The 19,974-nt window shown below is 39.6% G+C and overlaps 1 protein-coding gene across 3 annotated transcripts in view; it reads left to right on the top strand.

The window, feature by feature from the left end:
• Positions 1 to 19,974, top strand: part of ASXL2 (ASXL transcriptional regulator 2) — a 170,599-nt gene that overhangs the window by 145,502 nt on the left and 5,123 nt on the right. For all 3 annotated transcript variants that reach the window (XM_043982493.1, XM_043982494.1, XM_043982492.1), the window contains exons 10-12: positions 15,662 to 15,758; positions 17,336 to 17,441; positions 18,884 to 19,601. In XM_043982493.1, coding sequence (XP_043838428.1) covers positions 15,662 to 15,758; positions 17,336 to 17,441; positions 18,884 to 19,601 — 921 coding nt within the window. The remainder of the gene's footprint in view (positions 1 to 15,661; positions 15,759 to 17,335; positions 17,442 to 18,883; positions 19,602 to 19,974) is intronic.

Genomic DNA, 19,974 nt, shown 5'->3' with positions numbered 1-19,974 from the left:
CTACTCTCTCAGCTGAGAACCTTGCCTTATATTTTACAGGAAAAAAAAAATTGAGGCCATTTGCTGTGAACTCCTTTTCCCTTCCTCATTATCTATCACTCAGGTGCCTTCTGCCGCTCTTTCCTTTCCTCCCTGTCTGACATGAAGTGGCCTTATTCCTCACAAGGCTAACCCTGCTACTTGTTCATGTGATCTCATTCCACTCCATCTCTTCCAGCAGATTTCTCCCACTGTCATTCATACTCTTTCACTTGTTTTTCAGTCTCTCCCAGTCTGTTGGCTCATTTCCTACTGCCTATAAACATACCCATGTCTCCCCATCCTGAAAAAACTCACTTGATCCTTTCATCCCTGATAACTATCATCCTAAATCTCTTCTGCCTTTTGTAGTTATCTTCCTTAAAAGGGCTGTCTGTAATAGATGCATCCACTTTCTCTTGGTTTTCCTCCTACCTATCTGACTGTTCCTTCTCAGTCTCCTTTGCTGAATCTTCTTCCAGATCATACCCTCTGTCTGTAGGTGTCCCTGAGTCCTCTCCTTCTGTAGTACTTCACTTGGTGATCTCTTCAGCTTCCATTAATTTCACTAAATATTTCCCTATTGCATGTTTTAAAAAATTGTTTTTAACAATTATTTTTTTAACATTTTGCGTTCTAAATTCTCTCCTTCCCCTCACCCCTCCTTGAAGAGGTAAACAATTTAATATAGATTATACAAGTCATGCAAAAGATTTCCATATTAACCATTTTGCAAAAGAAAACACAGACCAAAAAACAAAGATAATAAAGAAAGTGAAAAAACCCACAAAAACCCTGTGCTTCAATCTGTATTTCATTAGTTCTTGCTGGAGGTGGATAGCATTTTTCTTCTTCTTCTTCTTTTATTTTTTTATTTAGCATTTTTCATCATGAGACCTTTGTAATTGAGTATTGTGTTGCTGAGAAGAGCTAAGTCATTCACAGTTGATTATCTTACAGTATTGCTGTTACTGTGTACAATGTTCTCCTGATTCTGCTCATTTCACTTGGCATCAGTTTATATAGGTCTTCCTGGGTTTCTGTGAAAGCATTTTACTTGTTGTTTCTTATAGCACAGTAGTATTCCATCACAATCATCTATTACAACTTGTTCAGCCATTTCCCAATTGATGAGCTGTCCCCTCAATTTCTATTTCTTTGGAACAAAAAGAACTACTTTTGTTCCACAAAAAGAAATGCTATAAATATTATTGTTATGTATAGGTACTTTCCCCTTTTTTTGATCTCCTTGTGTTTTACAGATTTAGCAGTGGTATTAGTGGGTCTGAGAGTATGTACTGTTTTATAGCCCTGCGGGCATAGTTTCAAATTGCTCTTTGAAATGGTGGGATTAGTTTACACCTCCACCAACAGTGCATAGTATGCCAGTTTTTCCACATCCTCTCTAGTATTTGTCATTTTCTTTTTCTGTCATATTAGCACCTGATAGGTGTGAAGTGCTATCTCAGAGGTGTTTAATGATTTGTCTTCCTCTAATCAGTAGTGATTTAGGTAGTGTTTGGTAGTTGTGTTCATAGAGTTCCTGGGTTTGTCTTGGCAGGTAGACTCCCAAGTATTTTATATTATCTACTGTTACTTTAAATGGAATTTCTTTTTCTATCTCTTGCTGCTAGACTTTGTTCGTCATGTATAGAAATGCTGATGATTTATGTGGATTTATTTTATATCCTGCTATTTTGCTAAAGTTGTTAATTGTTTCAAGTAATTTTTGAGTTGATTCTCTAGGATTCCTTAAGTATACCATCATATCATCTGCAAAGAGTGATAGTTTTGTTTCCTCCTTGCCTATTCTAATTCCTTTAATTCCTTTCTCTTCTCTGATTGCTAAAGCTAACATTTCTAGGACAATATTAAATAATAGGGGTGATAATGGACATCCCTGTTTCACCCCTGATCTTATTGGGAAGGCCTCTAATTTATGTCCATTGCATATAATACTTGCTGATGGCTTTAGGTAGATACTGTTTATTATTTTAAGGAAAGCTCCCCCATTCCTAAACTCTCCAGTGTTTTTATTAGGAATGGGTGTTGTATTTTGTCAAAAGCTTTCTCTGCATCTATTGAGATAATCATATGATTTTGGTTGGTTTTCTTATTGATGTGGTTGATTATATTAATAGTTTTCCTAATGTTGAACCAGCCCTGCATTCCTGGTATAAATCCCACCTGGTCATAGTGTATTATCCTCGTGATCACTTGCTGTAATCTCCTTGCTAATATCTTATTTAAGATTTTAGCATCAATATTCATTAGGGAAATTGGTCTATAATTTTCTTTCTCTGTTTTTGCTTTGCCTGGTTTTGGTATCACCACCATATTTGTGTCATAAAACGAATTTGGTAGAACTCTTTCTTCAGCTATTTTTCCAAATAATTTGTATAATATTGGAATTAATTGTTCTTTAAATGTTTGGTAAAATTCACCCGTAAACCCATCTGGCCCTGGGGATTTTTTCTTAGGGAGTTCATTAATGACTTGTTCAATTTCTTTTTCCAATATGGGTTTATTTAAGGATTTTATTTCTTCTTCAGTTAACCTGGGCAGTTTGTATTTTTTGTAAATGTTTATCCATTTCATTTAGATTGTCAAATTTATTGGCATACAGTTGGGCAAAATAATTCCTAATTATTGATTTAATTTCCACTTCATTGGTGGTAACATCCCCTTTTTCGTTTTTGATACTGGTAGTTTGGTTTTCTTTCTTTTTTTAAATCAAATTAACCAATATTTTATCTATTTTATTGGTTTTTTTTCATAAAACCAGCTCTTAGTTTTATTGATTAATTCTATAGTTTTTTTGCTTTCAATCTTATTGATTTCTCCTTTGATTTTCAGGATCTCTAATTTAGCATCTAATTGGGGATTTCTAATTTGTTCTTTTTCTAGCTTTTTAAGTTGCATGCCCAATTCATTAATCTCCTCTTTCTCTTTTTTATTCACGTAAGCATTTAGAGCTATGAATTTTCCCCTAAGCACTGCTTTGGCTGCATCCCATAGATTTTGGTATGTTGTCTCATTATTGTCATTTTCTTGGATATAGTTATTGATTGTTTCTATGATTTGTTGTTTGGCCCATTCATTCTTTAGAATGAAATTATTTAGTTTCCAATTGATTTTCATTCTACTTTTCCCTGGCTCTTTCTTACATGTAATTTTTATTGCATCATGATCTGAAAAGGATGCATTTACTATTTCTGCCTTTCTACATTTAACTATGATGTTTTTGTGCCCTAATACATGGTCAATTTTTGAAAATGTGCCATGTACTGTTGAGAAAAGGGTATATTCCTTTCTATCCCCATTCAATTTTCTCCAGACATCTATCATGTCTAACTTTTCTAGTAATCTATTCACCTCTTTCACTTCTTTCTTATTTATTTTTTGACTAGATTTATCTAATTCTGAGTGGGGGAGATTCAGATCCCCCATTAGTATAGTATCACTGTCTAATTCCTCTTGTAACTCATTTAACTTCTCCTTTAAGAACTTGGTTGCTATACCACTTGGCGCATACATATTCAATATTGATATTACTTCATTATCTATATAGTACCTTTAAGCAAGATGTAATTTCCTTCCTTATCTCTTTTAATGAAATCTATTTTTGCCTGAGATAAGGATTGCTACCCCTGCTTTTTTTACTTTAGCTGAAGCATAATATATTCTATTCCAGCCTTTTACCTTTACTCTGTGTGTATCTCTCTGCTTCAAATGTGTCTCTTGTAAACAGCATATTGTAGGGTTCTGTTTTTTAATCCACTCTGCAATTCGCTTCCGTTTTATAGCAGAGTTCATCCCATTCACATTCACAGTTACTATTACTGACTGTCTATTCCCCTCCATTCTATTTACCCCCTTTGTACTTTTCCCCCCTTCTTTCACCCTATTCTTCCTCACCGACGTTTTACTTCTTACCCCTGCCTCCCCCATCTGCCCTCCCTTTTTATCACCCCCCTCTCTTTTCTTTACCCTTTTCTCCCTTGCTTTTGTCCTCCCTTCTATCAGTCCCCCCCTTTCCCTTCCCCTTTTGCTTCCCTAAAGAATGAGTTAAGTTTCTTTATCCCAATGAACGTATATGTTATTCCCTCTTTGAATCAAATCTAATGAGAATAGGGTTGAAACAATGTTCACCCCTCCTTTCTTTCCCTCTATTGTAATAGGTTTTTTTTTCACCTCTTCATATGATATAATTCACCCCATTTCACTTTCCCTTTCCTCTCCTCCCCATAGACTCCCTTTTTAACCCCTTAAAATTTTTTTTGGTATCATCATATCAAAGACAATTTATATTTATACCCTCTGTGTAAAGTCCTTCTCTCTGCCCAAATACATTTACAGTTCTTAAGAGTTATGAGTTTTATCTTCCCATGTAGGGATATAAACAGTTTAACCTAATAGGGTAACCTTTTTTTTTTTTTTTCTCCCCCTCTGTTTACCTTTTTAAACTTCTCTTGAGTCTTGTATGTTGAGATCAAATTTTCTATTCAGTTCTGGTCTTTTCACCAGGAAAGATTGAAAGTCCCCAATGTCATTAAATGTCCATCTTTTCCCCTGAAAGAAAATGCACGTTTTTACTGGGTAATAGATTCTTGGCTGCAATCCAAGCTCCTTTGCCTTCCGGAATATCATATTCCAAGCCTTGTGGTCCTTTAATGTTGAAGCTGCCAGGTCCTGAGCAATCCTGACTGTCGCTCCATGATATTTAAATTGCTTCTTTCTGGCTGCTTGGAGTATTTTCTCCTTCACCTGATAATTCTGGAATTTGGCTACAATATTCCTTGGAGTTTTCCTTTTGGGGTCTCTTTCAGGAGGTGATCGGTGGATTCTTTCAATGATGATTTTATCCTCTGATTCTATGATATCAGGGCAGTTCTCCTTAATAATTTCCTGGAATATGGTGTCTAGATTCTTTTTCTAAGGTCATGGCTTTCAGGCAGTTCAACGATTCTCAAGTTGTCTCTCCTCGATCTGTTTTCCAGATCAGTTGCCTTTCCAGTGAGGTATTTCACATTTTCTTCTATTTTTTCATTCTTTTGATTCTGCTTGACTGATTCCTGGTGTCTCATGGATTCCTTATCTTCCAACTGTCCAATTTTAATTTTTAAAGCATTGTTTTCTTCAGTAAGATTATGCACCTTTTTTTTCCATTTGGCCAGATGAATTTTTTAAGGCGTTGTTTTCTTCAATGAGATTATGCACCTTTTTTTCCATTTGGCCAACTGAATTTTTTAAGGCATTGTTTTCTTCAGTGAAATTATGCACTTTTTTTTCCATTTGGCCAGTCAATCTTTGTGCTTCCTTTTCCAAGCTGCTGATTCTTTTTTCATAGTTTTCTTGTTTTGCTTTCGTTTCTCTCCCCATTTTTTCTTCTACCTCTCTCAATTGATTTTTAAAATCCTTTTTGAGCTCTTCCAGGAAGGCTTTTTGTTCCTGAGACCAATTCACCTTTCCTCCTGTGGCTTCGCATATAGGCAATTTGAGGGTATTGTCCTCATCTGAGTTTGCGTTGGCTTCTTCCCTATTGATACAGAAGCTCTCAATGGAGAGGGCTCTTTTTTGCTTCTTACTCATTATTGCAGCTTATTTATTTATTTTTTAAGTTGAGGTCTGCTCTTGGGGCACCAGAGTCCCTGTTTTGGGCTTCTTGTGCAGGGGTATAGGTGCTGTGTGACTGGCTTTTTACTCTGAGGCCTTTATGGTGTGTGGAGATCCCCCGCCCTGCACTTCCTGTCTGATTGTGCTTGGCCAGCCAGGCGCCCGCTCCTGGTGTCCGTTCCCGCCTAACCCGTTCGTCGCCCTCCCGGCCAGTGCAGGTAGGTTTTTCCACTGTCCTTCTTGGCTACCAGATTTTTGAACCAGGTTCCAGGGGGCTCAGTTGTTCAGCTGTGGCCCGCAGCTCCTGCTTACTTGCCCTGACCCCCTCGGCACTGGGTTGCTGCCCTGCCCTGGGCCTCCCTTTTGCCCGAGTCAGACCGACCTTTTCCTGAAGTCTTCTAAATTATCTCTAGTTGGAAGACTGTATCTCTCTGTCCCTTTGCAGGTTCTGTAGTTTCAGAATCCATCCAGAGGCTTGATTTAATGTTCTTTTTGAGGGAACAGAAGGAGAGATCAGGCAGTTTGCTGCTTCCTCTCTGCCATCTTGGCTCCGCCCCTGTGTTTTGATCTTACCTTTTGCTACAGTATTTCTGGTCATGTCCTTTTTTTGTTGTTTGCTCATTTTTCCACTGTATTTCTTGACTTGGAACTTTCTATTAATGCTATAACAGGCATAGGGGTTAAGGAAGTGGGCCTCTGTCTCACTATAGGCTTTTTCACAGAATCTGGTCCTGCCTCAACTTAGCAAATTGATTCAGTCTCCTGTAAACTCTTTCTGTCCAGTTGCCAGGTCCCCTCACCATCTCTGGCTTGAGAGATCCCAAAGCTGCTACTGCTTCTGTCACCACTGTATAGAATCAGCTTTGGTGTTCCATCCATGTGGGCTCCATCTCCGGCCCAGCCTCCTCTCCCTTTGCCAACGATCTCTTTTCCAAGTTCTTAAGTTGTCTTGAGTTGGAAGAATGTTTCACTCTAACCTTCTGTTGGCTCTGCCACTCTATAATTCAGTTTGAGCCATTTTTTAAAAGTTGTTTGAAGGGGAGTATTGGAATAGCCCAGCTTTCTCTACTCTGACACCTTGGCTCTGCCCCCAAAAAAGTCCTAATGATTCTCAGATTTATTTGCTTCCACCTCTTTGCTGACATCCAGTCTTGCATCTACAACTGCTTTTCAGATATCTCAGTGGTTGGCAATTAGACACCTTAAATTAATTATGTCCAAAATAGAACTCATTTTCTTTTCTCCTAAACCTCTCTCTACCCCCATCTTCCCAGCCTTTCAGGCTTGCATCCTGAAATCATCCTAGACTTCTTATTATCATTGCATGAGCATACTGCATGTTCGATTGCCCCCCTTCTCCCCAGTTCTGTTGTCAAGGCTTGTCAATTTCATACCTTTATAACATTTCTCAAATACGATCTCTTCCCTGACTGTAGTGCAGGCCCTAATTACCTCACACCTGGATTATTGTAATAACCTGTTGGTGGGTCTGCCCACTTAGTCTCTCCCCACTCTAGTCCATCCTCCATTCAGCTACTAAAGTGATTTTTCTGTTGATATGAGCTTTGTAGGAAGCTAGGAATCTTAAGAAGTACAGGTATGAAGGAAGTACATTTCAAGCATGGAACACATCTGTTCAAAAAGCCAAGGAATGGGAGATGATAGAATAGACCTTGATTAAAAACATATATAACCTATATCAGATTGCTTTCTGTCTTGGGGAGGGGGGAAGGGAAGGGAGGGTAGGAGAAAAATTTGGAACTAAAAATCCTATGAAAATGAATGTTGAAAACTCTTTGCATGTAACTGGAAAATAATAAAATATTATTATGATTTAAGAAAAAGAAAAATAACAATGTAATCAGAAAATAGTTGGGTTTTGTTAGAAAATGAGGTGTATAAGAGAAAGTGTATCTGTAAGGTGTGCTGGAATTCAGTTATGAGAGGCTTCAGTGCCAAAGAGTTTGTATTTTCTTCTAGAAGCAAAAGAAAGCCACCGAAACTTCTTTATTGGGGGGGGCGGGCTGCCATGGTCAGACCTTTAATTAAGGTCTATCAGTTTGGAAGCTCTATGGAAAATTGATTAGAGAGGAGATAGACTAGATACAGGGAGACTAATTAAAAGACTGATATGCCCATCTTGAGGAGTGTCAGTGACCTGAACTAGGGTGATGATTATGTGAGTGGACAGAAAGGAACAAATGTGAGATGCTATGGTTGTAAAATAGTCAACATTTGGTAGTTGATTAGATATGGAGATGGGATATTGTAAAGACTGAGAAAGACCTTGAAGTGACTGGAGGGTGATGGTACTGTAAATAGAAATTGAGAAGTTAATTAAAGGGGTAAGTTGGGGCTAGAGCCAGGGTGAAAATTGGGAAGGGGACATCTTTGTTTGTATATGGAAAGATAGTTAATCTTGTTTCAAAAATGTCAAGTTTGAGAGCTCAGGAGAAAGAAGATACAACATATGTATATTTGGGAGTGTGGGGACCAATTTTTAATTGGGGAGTGTTAGCTAAGCGGCTCGCCGCAATATCAGGGCAAGGAAGGAGACCGGCAGCCTCCCTCAATACAGAACAGGATTTATTTTAACAAAAATGAACTTAAAAAAAAAAAACAGAATCAGTAGGATCAAGGGAAAGGAAATAAAATGGGGAAAGGGAAATTATCCAACCTGAAAAAATACCACCACCCAGGAATCAGCTGAGAATACATAGCCCTGCTCCTGTCGTGTTCCAGCTAGAATGGCCAATTCTCCTCCCCCTTCCCAGCAAACCCCAGCAGCCCCCAACCAATTAGCTGGCTGCTCTGACGGTCACATGACTGCCCTCACTAGGCTTCCAGTCATTTTAATTTTGCCAGGCTCATGTAGGCATCGGCGAGTGGTGATGATGTGAGATGCCAGCACCATGGCGACGGCTACAACCAGTGGGTGAAGCACCGTGCCTTTTGCGGAACCCCAGAGGCCAAAATTCTAGCCAAAAGATGGGGTCATAAAAACCTCAAATAACAATTCTTTACAGGAGTCATCTACATCAAAATAATAATTGAACCCTTGGGAGCTGATAAGATATCTAAGAAATAAAGTATATGAAGATATGAAGAGAAGAGAGCCCAGGCCAGATTCTTGGGGGAAGACCCAAAGTTGGTTGGCAGGATATGCATCTTCTCCCCACCCCCCTACCTTCGCAGGATTTATCATCCTTTTTCCGGCTCCTTTGCAGGGTGATATCTTAGTGTTGTCAGACCAAAATTAGCAAAAGTGGCAAAGAATTGATCCTTATTCTGTTGCATCTCAGTCCCAGAGGCTGCACTGAGTGCACAGTCATCTGTAAACAAAAATTATGTATCAATCAACTCTCCCTCTACTTTGGCCTGTGGCTTGTAGGCTTTTCAGGTTAAATAATTTACCATCCCTGTGGAAGCTAAGTTTTGTAATAATTGGAATGACGCCATCTGTTGGAGACTTACTGCAGGAAAGTGCCACCATGAGGAGAAGACCTCTGAGGGGAAGGCCATGCGGCTTTTCTTTGGCATCAGGAAGTGACGTTTGCTGGTGGGAGGAAGAAGGGGCAAGGCTGGTGCTCTCCTTTTGTCAGGACTCTGGTTGAGAGTGGAGCTAAAGATGCACTCTCCCTTTGATAGATAGGTGAATCTAGGTCTTTCTCTCTTCACCAAATTCTTATTCTCCTTAGTAAATGCTTAAAAGTCTAACTCTTGCTAAAGCTTATAATTTATTGGCGACCACTCATTAGATATTTTAGACAGACTAGCTAGAATTTTAGCCCCTTACAGAAGGCTACCACAAAGGGACCCAAACCCTCAATCTGATGCTGTTTTCGTCTGCATTGAGGGTGTCTGACAGCATTGTAGAAAACATGATGAAGAGCATGGGAGCAAGCACATAACCTTGCTTCACAGCATTGGTCACTGGGAAAGCATGAGAGCATTGTCCTTTATTCAGAACATGTTCAGGCATGATGTCATGAAACTGGTATACAATGCTGATGAACTTATCCAGGCAACCCAATTTTACTATGGTCTTCCACAGGCCCTCACTACTGACCATATCAATAACTTGGCCAGATTAACAAATGAAAAAATTTTGAGTGCAGTGCTCTCTCCAGGGCTATCCACATAGATGATGAGGTTGATGTATATATTGCCAGAGCTAACTCAAGAGTTTGGGAGACTTGTAAAGAAAGTGTGGGAGAAAAGAGGTATCAGACTGCATACCAAACTGAAGGTCTACAGAGCTGTCTGTCATGCTAACTACAATGTTGTATGTCTGTGAATCCTGGACAGTTTATCAGCATCATGGCAGAAAACTGAACTGCTTCCACTTGAACTATCTTGAGCAGATTTTGAAAATTACCTGGCCAAGATACAGTATTGGACAGTGAGGTTCTCTTTTTTTTTTTTTAATTCTCATCCATTTATTTGTTTATTTATTTTATCTATCTATCTATCTATCTATCTATCTATCTATCTATCTATCTATCTATCTATCTATCTATCTATCTATCTATCTATCTTTGTGGAGCAGTGAGGGTTAAGTGACTTGCCCGGGGTCACACAGCTAGTAAGTATCAAGTGTCTGAGGCCAGATTTGAACTCAGGTCCTCCTGAATCCAGGGCCAGTGTTTTTATCCACTGCCCCTGTGAGATTCTCTTTAGAGCTGAACTACCAAGCATTCAAAGTCTTTTGCAGAGGGTATACTTCCCATGGGCTGAACACATAGTTCTAATCCCAAATGCACAGTTACAAAAAGACACTTTTATGGAGAACTTTCACAAGGTACGTCCTCACGTGGTGGTCAGAAAAAGTGATATAAGGTGTCTCTTAAGAACTTTAATATTAACTATGAGACATGGGAAACACTGGCACAGGACTGTCTAGCATATCAACATCAAAGAAGACTCTGTTCTCTTTGAGCAGTGCAGAATTATTTAAGCACAAAGGAAATGTGAGCTGTATAAATCCAGAGTCACTGCCATCCAGATATTCTAATGGACCACTTGTGGCTGATCTGTGGTAAGGCCTTCTAAACTTGTATTGGATTGATCAGCCATACCATACCCTGACTCCAACACTATAATCCCTTTGGTCCTCTTCAAAGGCTAAGGCCAGGAGGGGCAGCTAGGTGGTACAGTGGATAAAGCACCAGCCCTGAATTCAGGAGGACCTGAGTTCAAATGCAGCCTCAGACACTTGACACTTACTGGCTGTGTGACCCTAGACAAGTCACTTAACTCTCATTGCCCTAGGTTCTCCCCTCCAAAAAAGAAAGAAAGAAAGAAATGGATTTTTATGGGGCAGCTAGGTGGTGCAGTGGATAGAGCACTGGCCCTGGATTTAGGAGGACCTGAGTTCAAATTTGACCTCAGACACTTGACACTTACTAGCTGTGTGACCCTGGGCAAGTCACTTAACCATCATTGTCCTGCCAAAAAAATAAAAATAAAAAGACCAAGGCCAAACAAGAACAACAACACAAGACTGACTTACTGACTTAGCTTCCGCAGGTATAATTAGGGTCATTTGACAGCGCTCCAGGGTTAATAGGGAAGCAGTGTTCATAAGTTTCAAGAAAAAGTGAATTCTTATGTGGCAAGTTTGTGCTTTTGCATTATTCTTTGTTTTGGTTTGCTTGCTCTCACATAGGACCTTCCACTTGTTCACTGCTTTGGATCTCTGATCTTTGCATTATTCAAAAAAGCATTAAGTGCTACTACATGCTAAACACTATTCTTGCTTCTGGGTTTACAGTGATTTTTAAAAGCAAGAAAGCAATCCCTGCTCTTAACTAAGAAGCTTAAACTCTATTGGAGAAGAGAACATGTATATTTGTAAGCATATCCAGAACATGTTTGCATGCACACATGTAAATATATGAATACATATGTATATGTAAATATACACACCTATCGGAAGGTAGGGGTGTGTGTGGGTAAGTAGGGAAGGAGAGCACTAAAAATCAGTGGGGTTAGGAAAGGTTTTATGTAGAATATGATGCTTTCAGCTACATCTTGAGGGAAATGAGAAATTATATGAGGCAGAAAGAGTGCATTATAGGCATGGAGGCTGCCTGTGTAAAGGTACAAAGAGTTTATATTGAGCAACAGGGAGACATTGCACATTGAGTGGTCAAGTTGTCACCCAAAGAAAATCATTTTGTCAGCTGTGTTGATGGTAGTATAGATGAGGGAAAGCATTAGGGAGGAAGAACTCAGACAAGGTGGCAGTGATTTTGCCCTGGATCAGCCCACTTTGGGAGTACTGAAAGGTTGCAGAACAGCCTGAACTGTCCCTGATATCCTGGAATAATAACACTATGAGAAAACTGCAGTAGGACTAGCCCAGGCATTCCTTCCAGAAGAGTGTAGAGCAAATAATCTTACCATTAAAAGCTATTGTGGGGGGGGGAAAGCACTACACCACCTAGCTGCCTCCAAGAATGACTCTTAAAACATCTATAAGCAAACCTCAAAGAAAGGCACAACTTAGACACAAATTCAGCTAGTTTTCCTGGAAGAAATGACCCCACCCCACCCCACCCCCAAATAATTTAAAGAGTTGTTTAAAATGTTTTATTAAGTGAAAAAGCACTATAGGGAAAAATTGGAAAAGAAATGAGAGGCATGAAAAAAAAATTGAGAAGAATTTAAGAGTTTGACAGAAGTAAAAACCTTGCCCAAACAACAATGTCCCTTAAAATTAAAAAGGACCCAAAAGAAGCTCCATGGAACAACAAATATCAAAACAAAATCAAAGGACTGAAAAAAACAAAAGAAGAAAATATAAGCTATCCCATAGCAAAAACAACTGACCTAGAAAATAAATAAAGGAGGCACCTCATTGGCACAGTGGATCAAACAACTGGACCTGGAGTCAGGAAATCCCAAGTTCAAATCTCAACTATTTACTAGCTGTGTAACCCTGGGTAAGTTATTTAACCTCTGCTTCAGTTTCCTTATCTATTAAATGAATATAATAATATCACCTAACTCCTAGGTTGTTGTGAGGATAAAATGAGATATCTGTAAAGTTCTGCAAAGTTCTATATAAATGTTAGCCATAATGATGAGAAAAAAATGTAAGAATCATTGGAATGTCTAAAAGCTATAACTAATGAAAGAGCCTAGGTATCATATTTCAAGAAATCATTGAAAACTTCCCAGATTTCTTAGAACTGGAAGACAGTGGAAATTTGAAGCATTCACAGATTACCTTCTAAAAGAAATTCCAAAATGAAAACTCATAGGAGCGTCATAATCAAAATCTAGAGCTTTCAGATCGAAGAAAAATTAGTACAAGTAGGCAGAAAAAATGAATTCAGGAACTGAAGAGCCATAGTCGGGTTCACACATGATTTGGCAGTCACTTCTGTAAAGAAACAGAGCTAGTAATGCAGTATTCCAGAAAGGCAGTCAAGAACCCAACAAAATTTGAGTACCATCTTACGGGGGTGGAATACCTTTAATGAAGCCAGGGTATTTTCAATCATTCCTTATTTTTAAAAAACCCAGTGTACAGGGCAGCTAGGTGGCGCAGTGGATAGAGCACCAGCCCTGGTTTCAGGAGGACCTGAGTTCAAATCTAGCCTCAGACCCTTGACATTTACTAGCTGTGTGACCCTGGGCAAGTCATTTAGCCCCAATTGCCTCACCAAAACAAAACCAAAAAACAGTGTTGCATAGAATCTTTGAAGTAAAGTAGAAAAAGGTAAGCAGGAACAAACAATCCTAAGAGACTAAACAAGGACTAACTTTATATTCTATCATGAGAAGATGATACATGTGTTTCCTCTGATTCGTGTCATCAGAGGTTTTAGAGAGAATCTAATCAGAAAGCTTGGTTGTGATTCTCTTATGTCTTGATGATCTAAGAAGGGTAGAAAGGGAGAGGAAGATGAGAATAAGAAGAGGAAAAGGAGAGGAAAGTTGCAGGATATTATCTCACATACACACACGTTAAAATCTGTACAAACAAGGATAATGGAGTGAAGGGAGCTAACACTTGAAATTTACTCTAACCTGAACTGATCAAAAGCGGGAAGAATACATATACACATGGTTGGGTACAGATATACATTTTATTCAACAGGGAACTAAGAGGGAAAAAGAATAAGTGATGAGGGGGAATTAGACGGAGAGTAGGTTAAAGGAGGAATTAGTCCTAAATAAAAGAAACTCTGGGGATAAACAAAAATATTGATTCCTTTGGTTTGTGGTAGCAAAGAATTGGAAACTGAAAGTTTGCCTATCTGTTGGAGAATGGCCAACAAAGTTTCAGCCCAAAAAAAAAAAGTGTGACAAAATACTGTTGTGCTATAAGAATTGATGAAGAGGATGGCTTCAGAGAAACCTGGGGAGACTTTTTTGTATAAAGTGATAGGTGAACAGGGCAAGAGCAAATTAAACAATTTTCGAAAGACTTTGATTAATGTAATGACCAACCACAATTCCCGAGGAATCAAGATGTAACATACTACTCAATTCCTTACAGGGAGGTGAAAAACTCAGTGTAGGGGCAGCTAGGTGGCACAGTGGTTAAAGCACTGGCCCTCAATTCAGGAGGATCTGAGTTCAAATCCGGCCTCAGACACTTGACACTTACTGTGTGACCCTGGGCAAGTCACTTAACCCTCATCACTCTGAAAAAAAAAAAAAGGAAAAACTCAATGCAGAAGATGTGTGTGTGTGTGTGTGTGTGTGTGTGTGTGTGTGTGTGTGTGCGCGCGCGCGCTCACACAAGCAAAATTCAGAAGTTTTTGTTTATCTGACTACATATGTAACAGGAGTTTTGTTTTTCTTTTTCAAGTGAAAGTTAGAAGGATAAAAGGCAGGTTATTGCTCATTAATAAGAAACCATTTTTAAAAATTAATAATTAATAATTTTTAAAATGATAATTAGACCCATGGGAATTGATATGGTTGTCTAGAGAGTATATGAGAATGAAGAAGAGCGAACCCAGGACATAGTCTTGGGGTACACCCACAGTATAAAGGATGTGTTATAAATGATAACTGCAAAAGAAACTAAAAATTGGTCAGACAGGTAGGGGAAGTAATATCATGAATATCCATAGAGGAGGAAGTGTCCCAAAGGAGAAAGTTGTCAACAATGTCCCATGCTGTGGAGGTTGAGAAGAATGAAAAGACTATTAGATTTGGTTGTTAAGAGGTCATTGGTTTCTTTGGAGAGAGCACTTTCAGTTGAGTGATCAGGTTGGAAGCCAGATTGCAGGTAATTGTAAAAGGAGTGAAAGGAAGTTAAATTGGGGCAACAAGCATAAAAGTGGCTTTTTCTAGGAGTTTGACTATGAAGAAATAAGTGGAATCAAGATAATAACATGAGACTTGGGTATGTTTGTAGGCAATAGAGAATTACCAAGAGACACACACATACGGATATAAAATTATTCCCCCCAATAATTGAAATGGCATTCTGCTGGAGAAGATTGAAAAGGTATTCCCTCTAGCAGTACAGATGGCCGCCTATATATTACCAGTTTTTCCTTTTCAACTCTTATCCATGTCATCCTGTAAATCTTTAATAGAAGTTGCATTCAGTACTCCATGAGCCTTTCTGTAAATCTCTTGACATGTGGGTACCAAGAGAGCATGAAGAATATGCATCAGTTTTGCTTAATCTCATTTATATAACTAACTTTTTTCTTCAGAAATTTTCTCCAAATTTTGTTTCGTAATGTTGCAGCTCACTCATACTTACTATGTAGCCCTCCATTTCCCTTTGGGTGACCAGCAACTTATGGTATTCTATGACTCACAACTGTATAACATTATTAGAAGGATCTTAGTATTAAAAAGATGGTTCTTTGCCCAGAGAAACTTGAGAGCTAACTTTTCTTCTTTGGATCTGGGACCAACTCTGTCTCTTATCCATTAACTACATTATCATATTCTGGACAGTTGAAGTTGTTCATCCAACTCATCCCAAATACACTTATAAGTACTTTAAAATGTTATTTGAATTAAATGCAATTGCTCTTGGTCTTAGGTTGGTGCAGATGGTTTGATGAAGCTGAATGGTTCAGCCCTTAACAATGAATTTTTCACCTCAGCTGCTCAAGGCTGGAAGGAAAGATTATCAGAAGGTGAGTTTCTTCCATTACTTTGTTCTGCAAGAATTTAATCTAAAGAGATAGACATGATTAAGCCAGTACTAGGACAGAGAGGAGCTTCTTCATATTCCAATTTTGGCACTCTAGACAGAGGGAGAATTGGTTCTGAGTTGGGGGTGGATGGCCTGACATATCTCTAAAGGTAAGGGTACTATGCACAATCCCCTCCATAATCATCTTTTGGAGTTGGTAGAGGCCTAAGAGGCATCAGAACTTAGATGAGTGTAATGACCAACCTCAGTAGCAGAGGACTGATGATATAATATGCCTCCCTCCTCTCAGTAAAGAAGTAGTGGACTGTGGATGTGGAATGAGCCTTACCTTGTTATACAAAACTCAAATGTATTCATTCTCCTTAAGTCTATTTCTTTGTTATGAGGGAGGTTTCTATTGGGTTGGGGGGAAAGGATTGCAAGTAACACTATTGTTTTTAAAAAGTAGATGGGGGTTCAAATGCCACCTCAAACAGTTTCTGCCTATGTAATTGTAAGCAAATCACTTAATCTCTAAGGCTCAGTTTCTTCCTCTATAAAATAGGGATGATCATTGCGAGGAATCTGCTTTGCCCAACTTTAAAGTTCCATACAAATGCAGATGATTTTTATAATTGTGTTTTAAATAGGCATAAATAACAAGCTGATATTTAAAAGATTGACTTCTATTTTGCCAGGAATTTTTCTTCTTTTGTTAATCCTGTGGTATCCATAATCACCATCTGTCGTGTTAGTTTTCTCTGATCCCACATACAGTTTAATTTTCTTCATACAAACACACTTGCATAATTCAAAGTCAGGCACAATGAAGACAAAGGGTGATTAGGATTCAGCTCCCCACAGAGCTGTGCTCCCTTTCTTTTCCTACAGCTGTGTGTTAAAGTTTCCTTTCCTCCTTCCCTTGTCGTCTCTCCTAGCCTTGAAGGTTCCTTGAGATGCTGGTTATGTGGACAGTTCTTTATTCCTAGGGATGCTAAAGGCTGGAAAGAGGGAAGGAATGGAAACTTCGGGTGCCAGCACTAGTTGTTCATGACCTGCCTGCAGTGACCACTTAACCCCCATGTTTTGCAGATGAGGTGGGGAAGCCTAAGTGCTCAAGAGACTTGAAAGGAAGAAAGGACGGGGCCCAATGAGCATGAGCTTTGGAGTTCTACCACCTAATAGTCTTTGGGTTGTGAAAGAGGAAAAAAAAGAAAAAAGGCTTAACTAGGCAAGGGCGATGAGGACAATGTGGAGGAAGGAGGTGAAGGAGATGTGCCATGGGGAATGAGGAAGAAATTAGGGAAGCAGATTTTGAAGAACTGAACACAAACTCCAAAACTTTACAATTCTTTCCAAGGTTAACAGACAAATGGAACAATTTATCTTGTCTCTGAGCTTAGCCAGAGCACTACCTTTGATGACAGTTTGAGAAATTTCTGTCTTCCTTGAGTTAAAAAACAGGAATTCAACAGGTGCTTGTTGGGCTCCTGCTGTATGACAGGCCTTGAACTGAGTGAGAACTGGGAGTCACAAATAATTTTATTTCTGTTTTTTTTCCTTTTTTGTACATTATAGGTGAGTTCACACCTGAAATGCAGGTGAGAATAAGACAAGAAATTGAGAAGGAGAAAAAAGTAGAGCCATGGAAGGAACAATTCTTTGAGAGCTATTATGGGCAGAGGTAAGAAAAAGCATGATTTTGGTTGTTGTTTGTTGGTAGCTAGAGTCTTTTCACTTTTCACAGAAGTACAAAAAGAGAAGGCACTCTAACCACAGATCCTTAGGAAAATTGGAATTTGGTGTCAGTCCATCATAGTTGAAGCCCTTCTCCCAAAGTTCGTTCACTTATCTGCTTCTTCAGTATCCTATGTAAAAGTTTCTCATTAAATAGCAAAACCTTAGTCTTCCAGGTTGGAGGTTACCTCAATGGAGTCTTGAAAATTGCTTTAAGGTCTGCAAAATAAATTTCTATAATTCCAAGGAGATTGTAAGGAGGCAGTTCTTTTCAATTGAGTTCAACCTTATGTGTGTAAAAGGAGATGTGTTACTGGTTCCATACCTCGCCTTTATCCTCTCTGCTATTGTTCTATAAAATATAATTGTTCTAACATCTTCATTATCTGTTTTACTAATTGCCAGGCACTTTTGATGCATGTAGGGTCTTACTTTCAAATTCATTGCAGACATGGCAGCAAAGTAGCAATCATACAGACTACTGACCAGAATGTAAAAGTGAAATAGCCTTGTATATAAGCAAGAATCGTAACGGTAGAATTGCGAAGGGAATTTTCCCTCTGTTCTTACATTATCACAGTTGTTGATTTGGGTCCCATTTTTTTACACAAGGACTACTCTTTATGATTTCTCCCTGGTCCATCTTAGTGATACAGGACTAACTATTCCAAGTCTCTTTGGGGTTGCTTTTTCCACTAGTTTAGATTTCCAGAACAGCAATAACAGCCTCTTGTTATCCAGTAAAATAGATATAAACCCCCCGAGTTTACCTGAGCCCAGTATTTGTCTTTGTAGTCTCAACACCTAGCATATTACCTTGCTTAAAGTAGGTACATAATAAATAAATCTTTGTTGAATGAAACCCTGCGCAAGGGCAGAAATATCTATGGAATACACACTAATTCCAGGAACCTGCAGATACCTGAGACACTTGCAAAGTGACTCATAGTCCTTGAAAAAGGCTCAGCAGCAAGCTTCCAATTGTCTCCTTGGTGGAAAGGGGTGCCTAGGAATTGGGGGATGGGGGCAGGCAGGCAGGATGCCATCCCAGACTGGCTGTGAACTTTTCTCTAAGGGAAGAATAGGGTAAGTCTGTCTAGTCTGGCATCTTCCCTACCCTCTCCCCTTCCCCCCCCCCTCCCCCAAGCCCCCAAACACTTTCTCTTGTCTCTGTCTGTCTTTCTCTTTTAGGCCTCCCCAGGTCTTCTTAGGATATAAGTTAAATATGTCCCATGGTCACCATATGACCATAGAAATGAACACTTAGCATTTGAGCATTGCCATTATTAGCCAGAGCAGCATTTGGTTCCCTTTATCAATTATGACTGACTATAGTATCCCCACTGACATAGACTTGATATCCCAATAATATCTTTTGTCTTTCTTTAGTTCTGGGTTGAGCCTTGAGGATTCTAGAAAGCTGACTAGTGCTACCAGTGACCCCAAAATGAAGAAACCCCCAACTGAACAACCCAAACCCACACCACCTTCCGATGAGCCTCCCATCAAAACAGTGGCGGCAGCCCCTGAAGCAGAGTCTAAACCCGTGCAGCTGCTTTCCCCAGTAAAGAAAGAATCAGGAGAGAGCACAGAAGAAGTGTCACCCAAACCCTCCCAAGCCTCAGAGCCTTTAGTTTCCTCAACTAGCAGTGTCACTGAACAAAACACAACAGGTCCTATCACAGCCCCAGAGGATGAGGAGCCCTCAGGCCAAAGGAAGCCAGTAACCTCTGCTGAGCCAAAGCCTGAAAATGAAAGTCATCTCACTGCAGCTACTCCCATCATCAAGGAAGACCAAGGCACAGCTATTTTGACTCCAAGCAAACCAAAGAGCCCCGGAATTGGAAAACCAACTACAAGACCAGTCACAGAAGAAGGTCCTCAGGAGAACACTGTGAAAGACGCCCCTCCCTCAGAGCACAGTGATCAGAACCCAGAAGGTCTCAAGAGGAAATCTTCACTCACCCAAGAAGAGACCCCCATGAGCTGGGAGAAAAGGCCTCGTGTCCTTGAGAACCACCAGCACCAGCAGTCGCTTCAAGCCTCTCAGCAGCCCTTTCCCATCAGAGGGGAAAGGGTCCAAGTTCGAAAAGTGCCACCACTCAAGGTAAGGAGGGCAAGGAAATGGTGGGTGAAGAGGGGCGATTATTGGAGCCTGGACCCCCACTCAGACTTATTAAAGAGCTCTTGTTTTAATGTTATTCCAAGCATTTATCCCTCAGATGGGGGTGAACATTTCATTACCATTTCACAATTTAACAGGAACTCATTAACAGCCACCTAAGAGCAAAATTTGTAGCATAGAAGAACTATTTGAAAGTGGCCCAGAATGTGCCGGCTAGAGGAAGTTGAGGCTCTGGGGGTAGATGTATAAACACTGAGGAAAGGGGAACTCTGGCAAGATGGAATGAACTCTGCTCATGGCTCTCGAGTGGTGATAAGCTTTGGTTATGTAATGTCAGTGGAAGCTAAGTCATGTT

Source organism: Dromiciops gliroides, chromosome 2 (genome assembly GCF_019393635.1).
Source record: "Dromiciops gliroides isolate mDroGli1 chromosome 2, mDroGli1.pri, whole genome shotgun sequence".
Taxonomy (NCBI): domain Eukaryota; kingdom Metazoa; phylum Chordata; class Mammalia; order Microbiotheria; family Microbiotheriidae; genus Dromiciops; species Dromiciops gliroides.
Note: the sequence above shows the minus strand (reverse complement) of the source record. Positions and strands in the feature narration are given on the sequence as shown.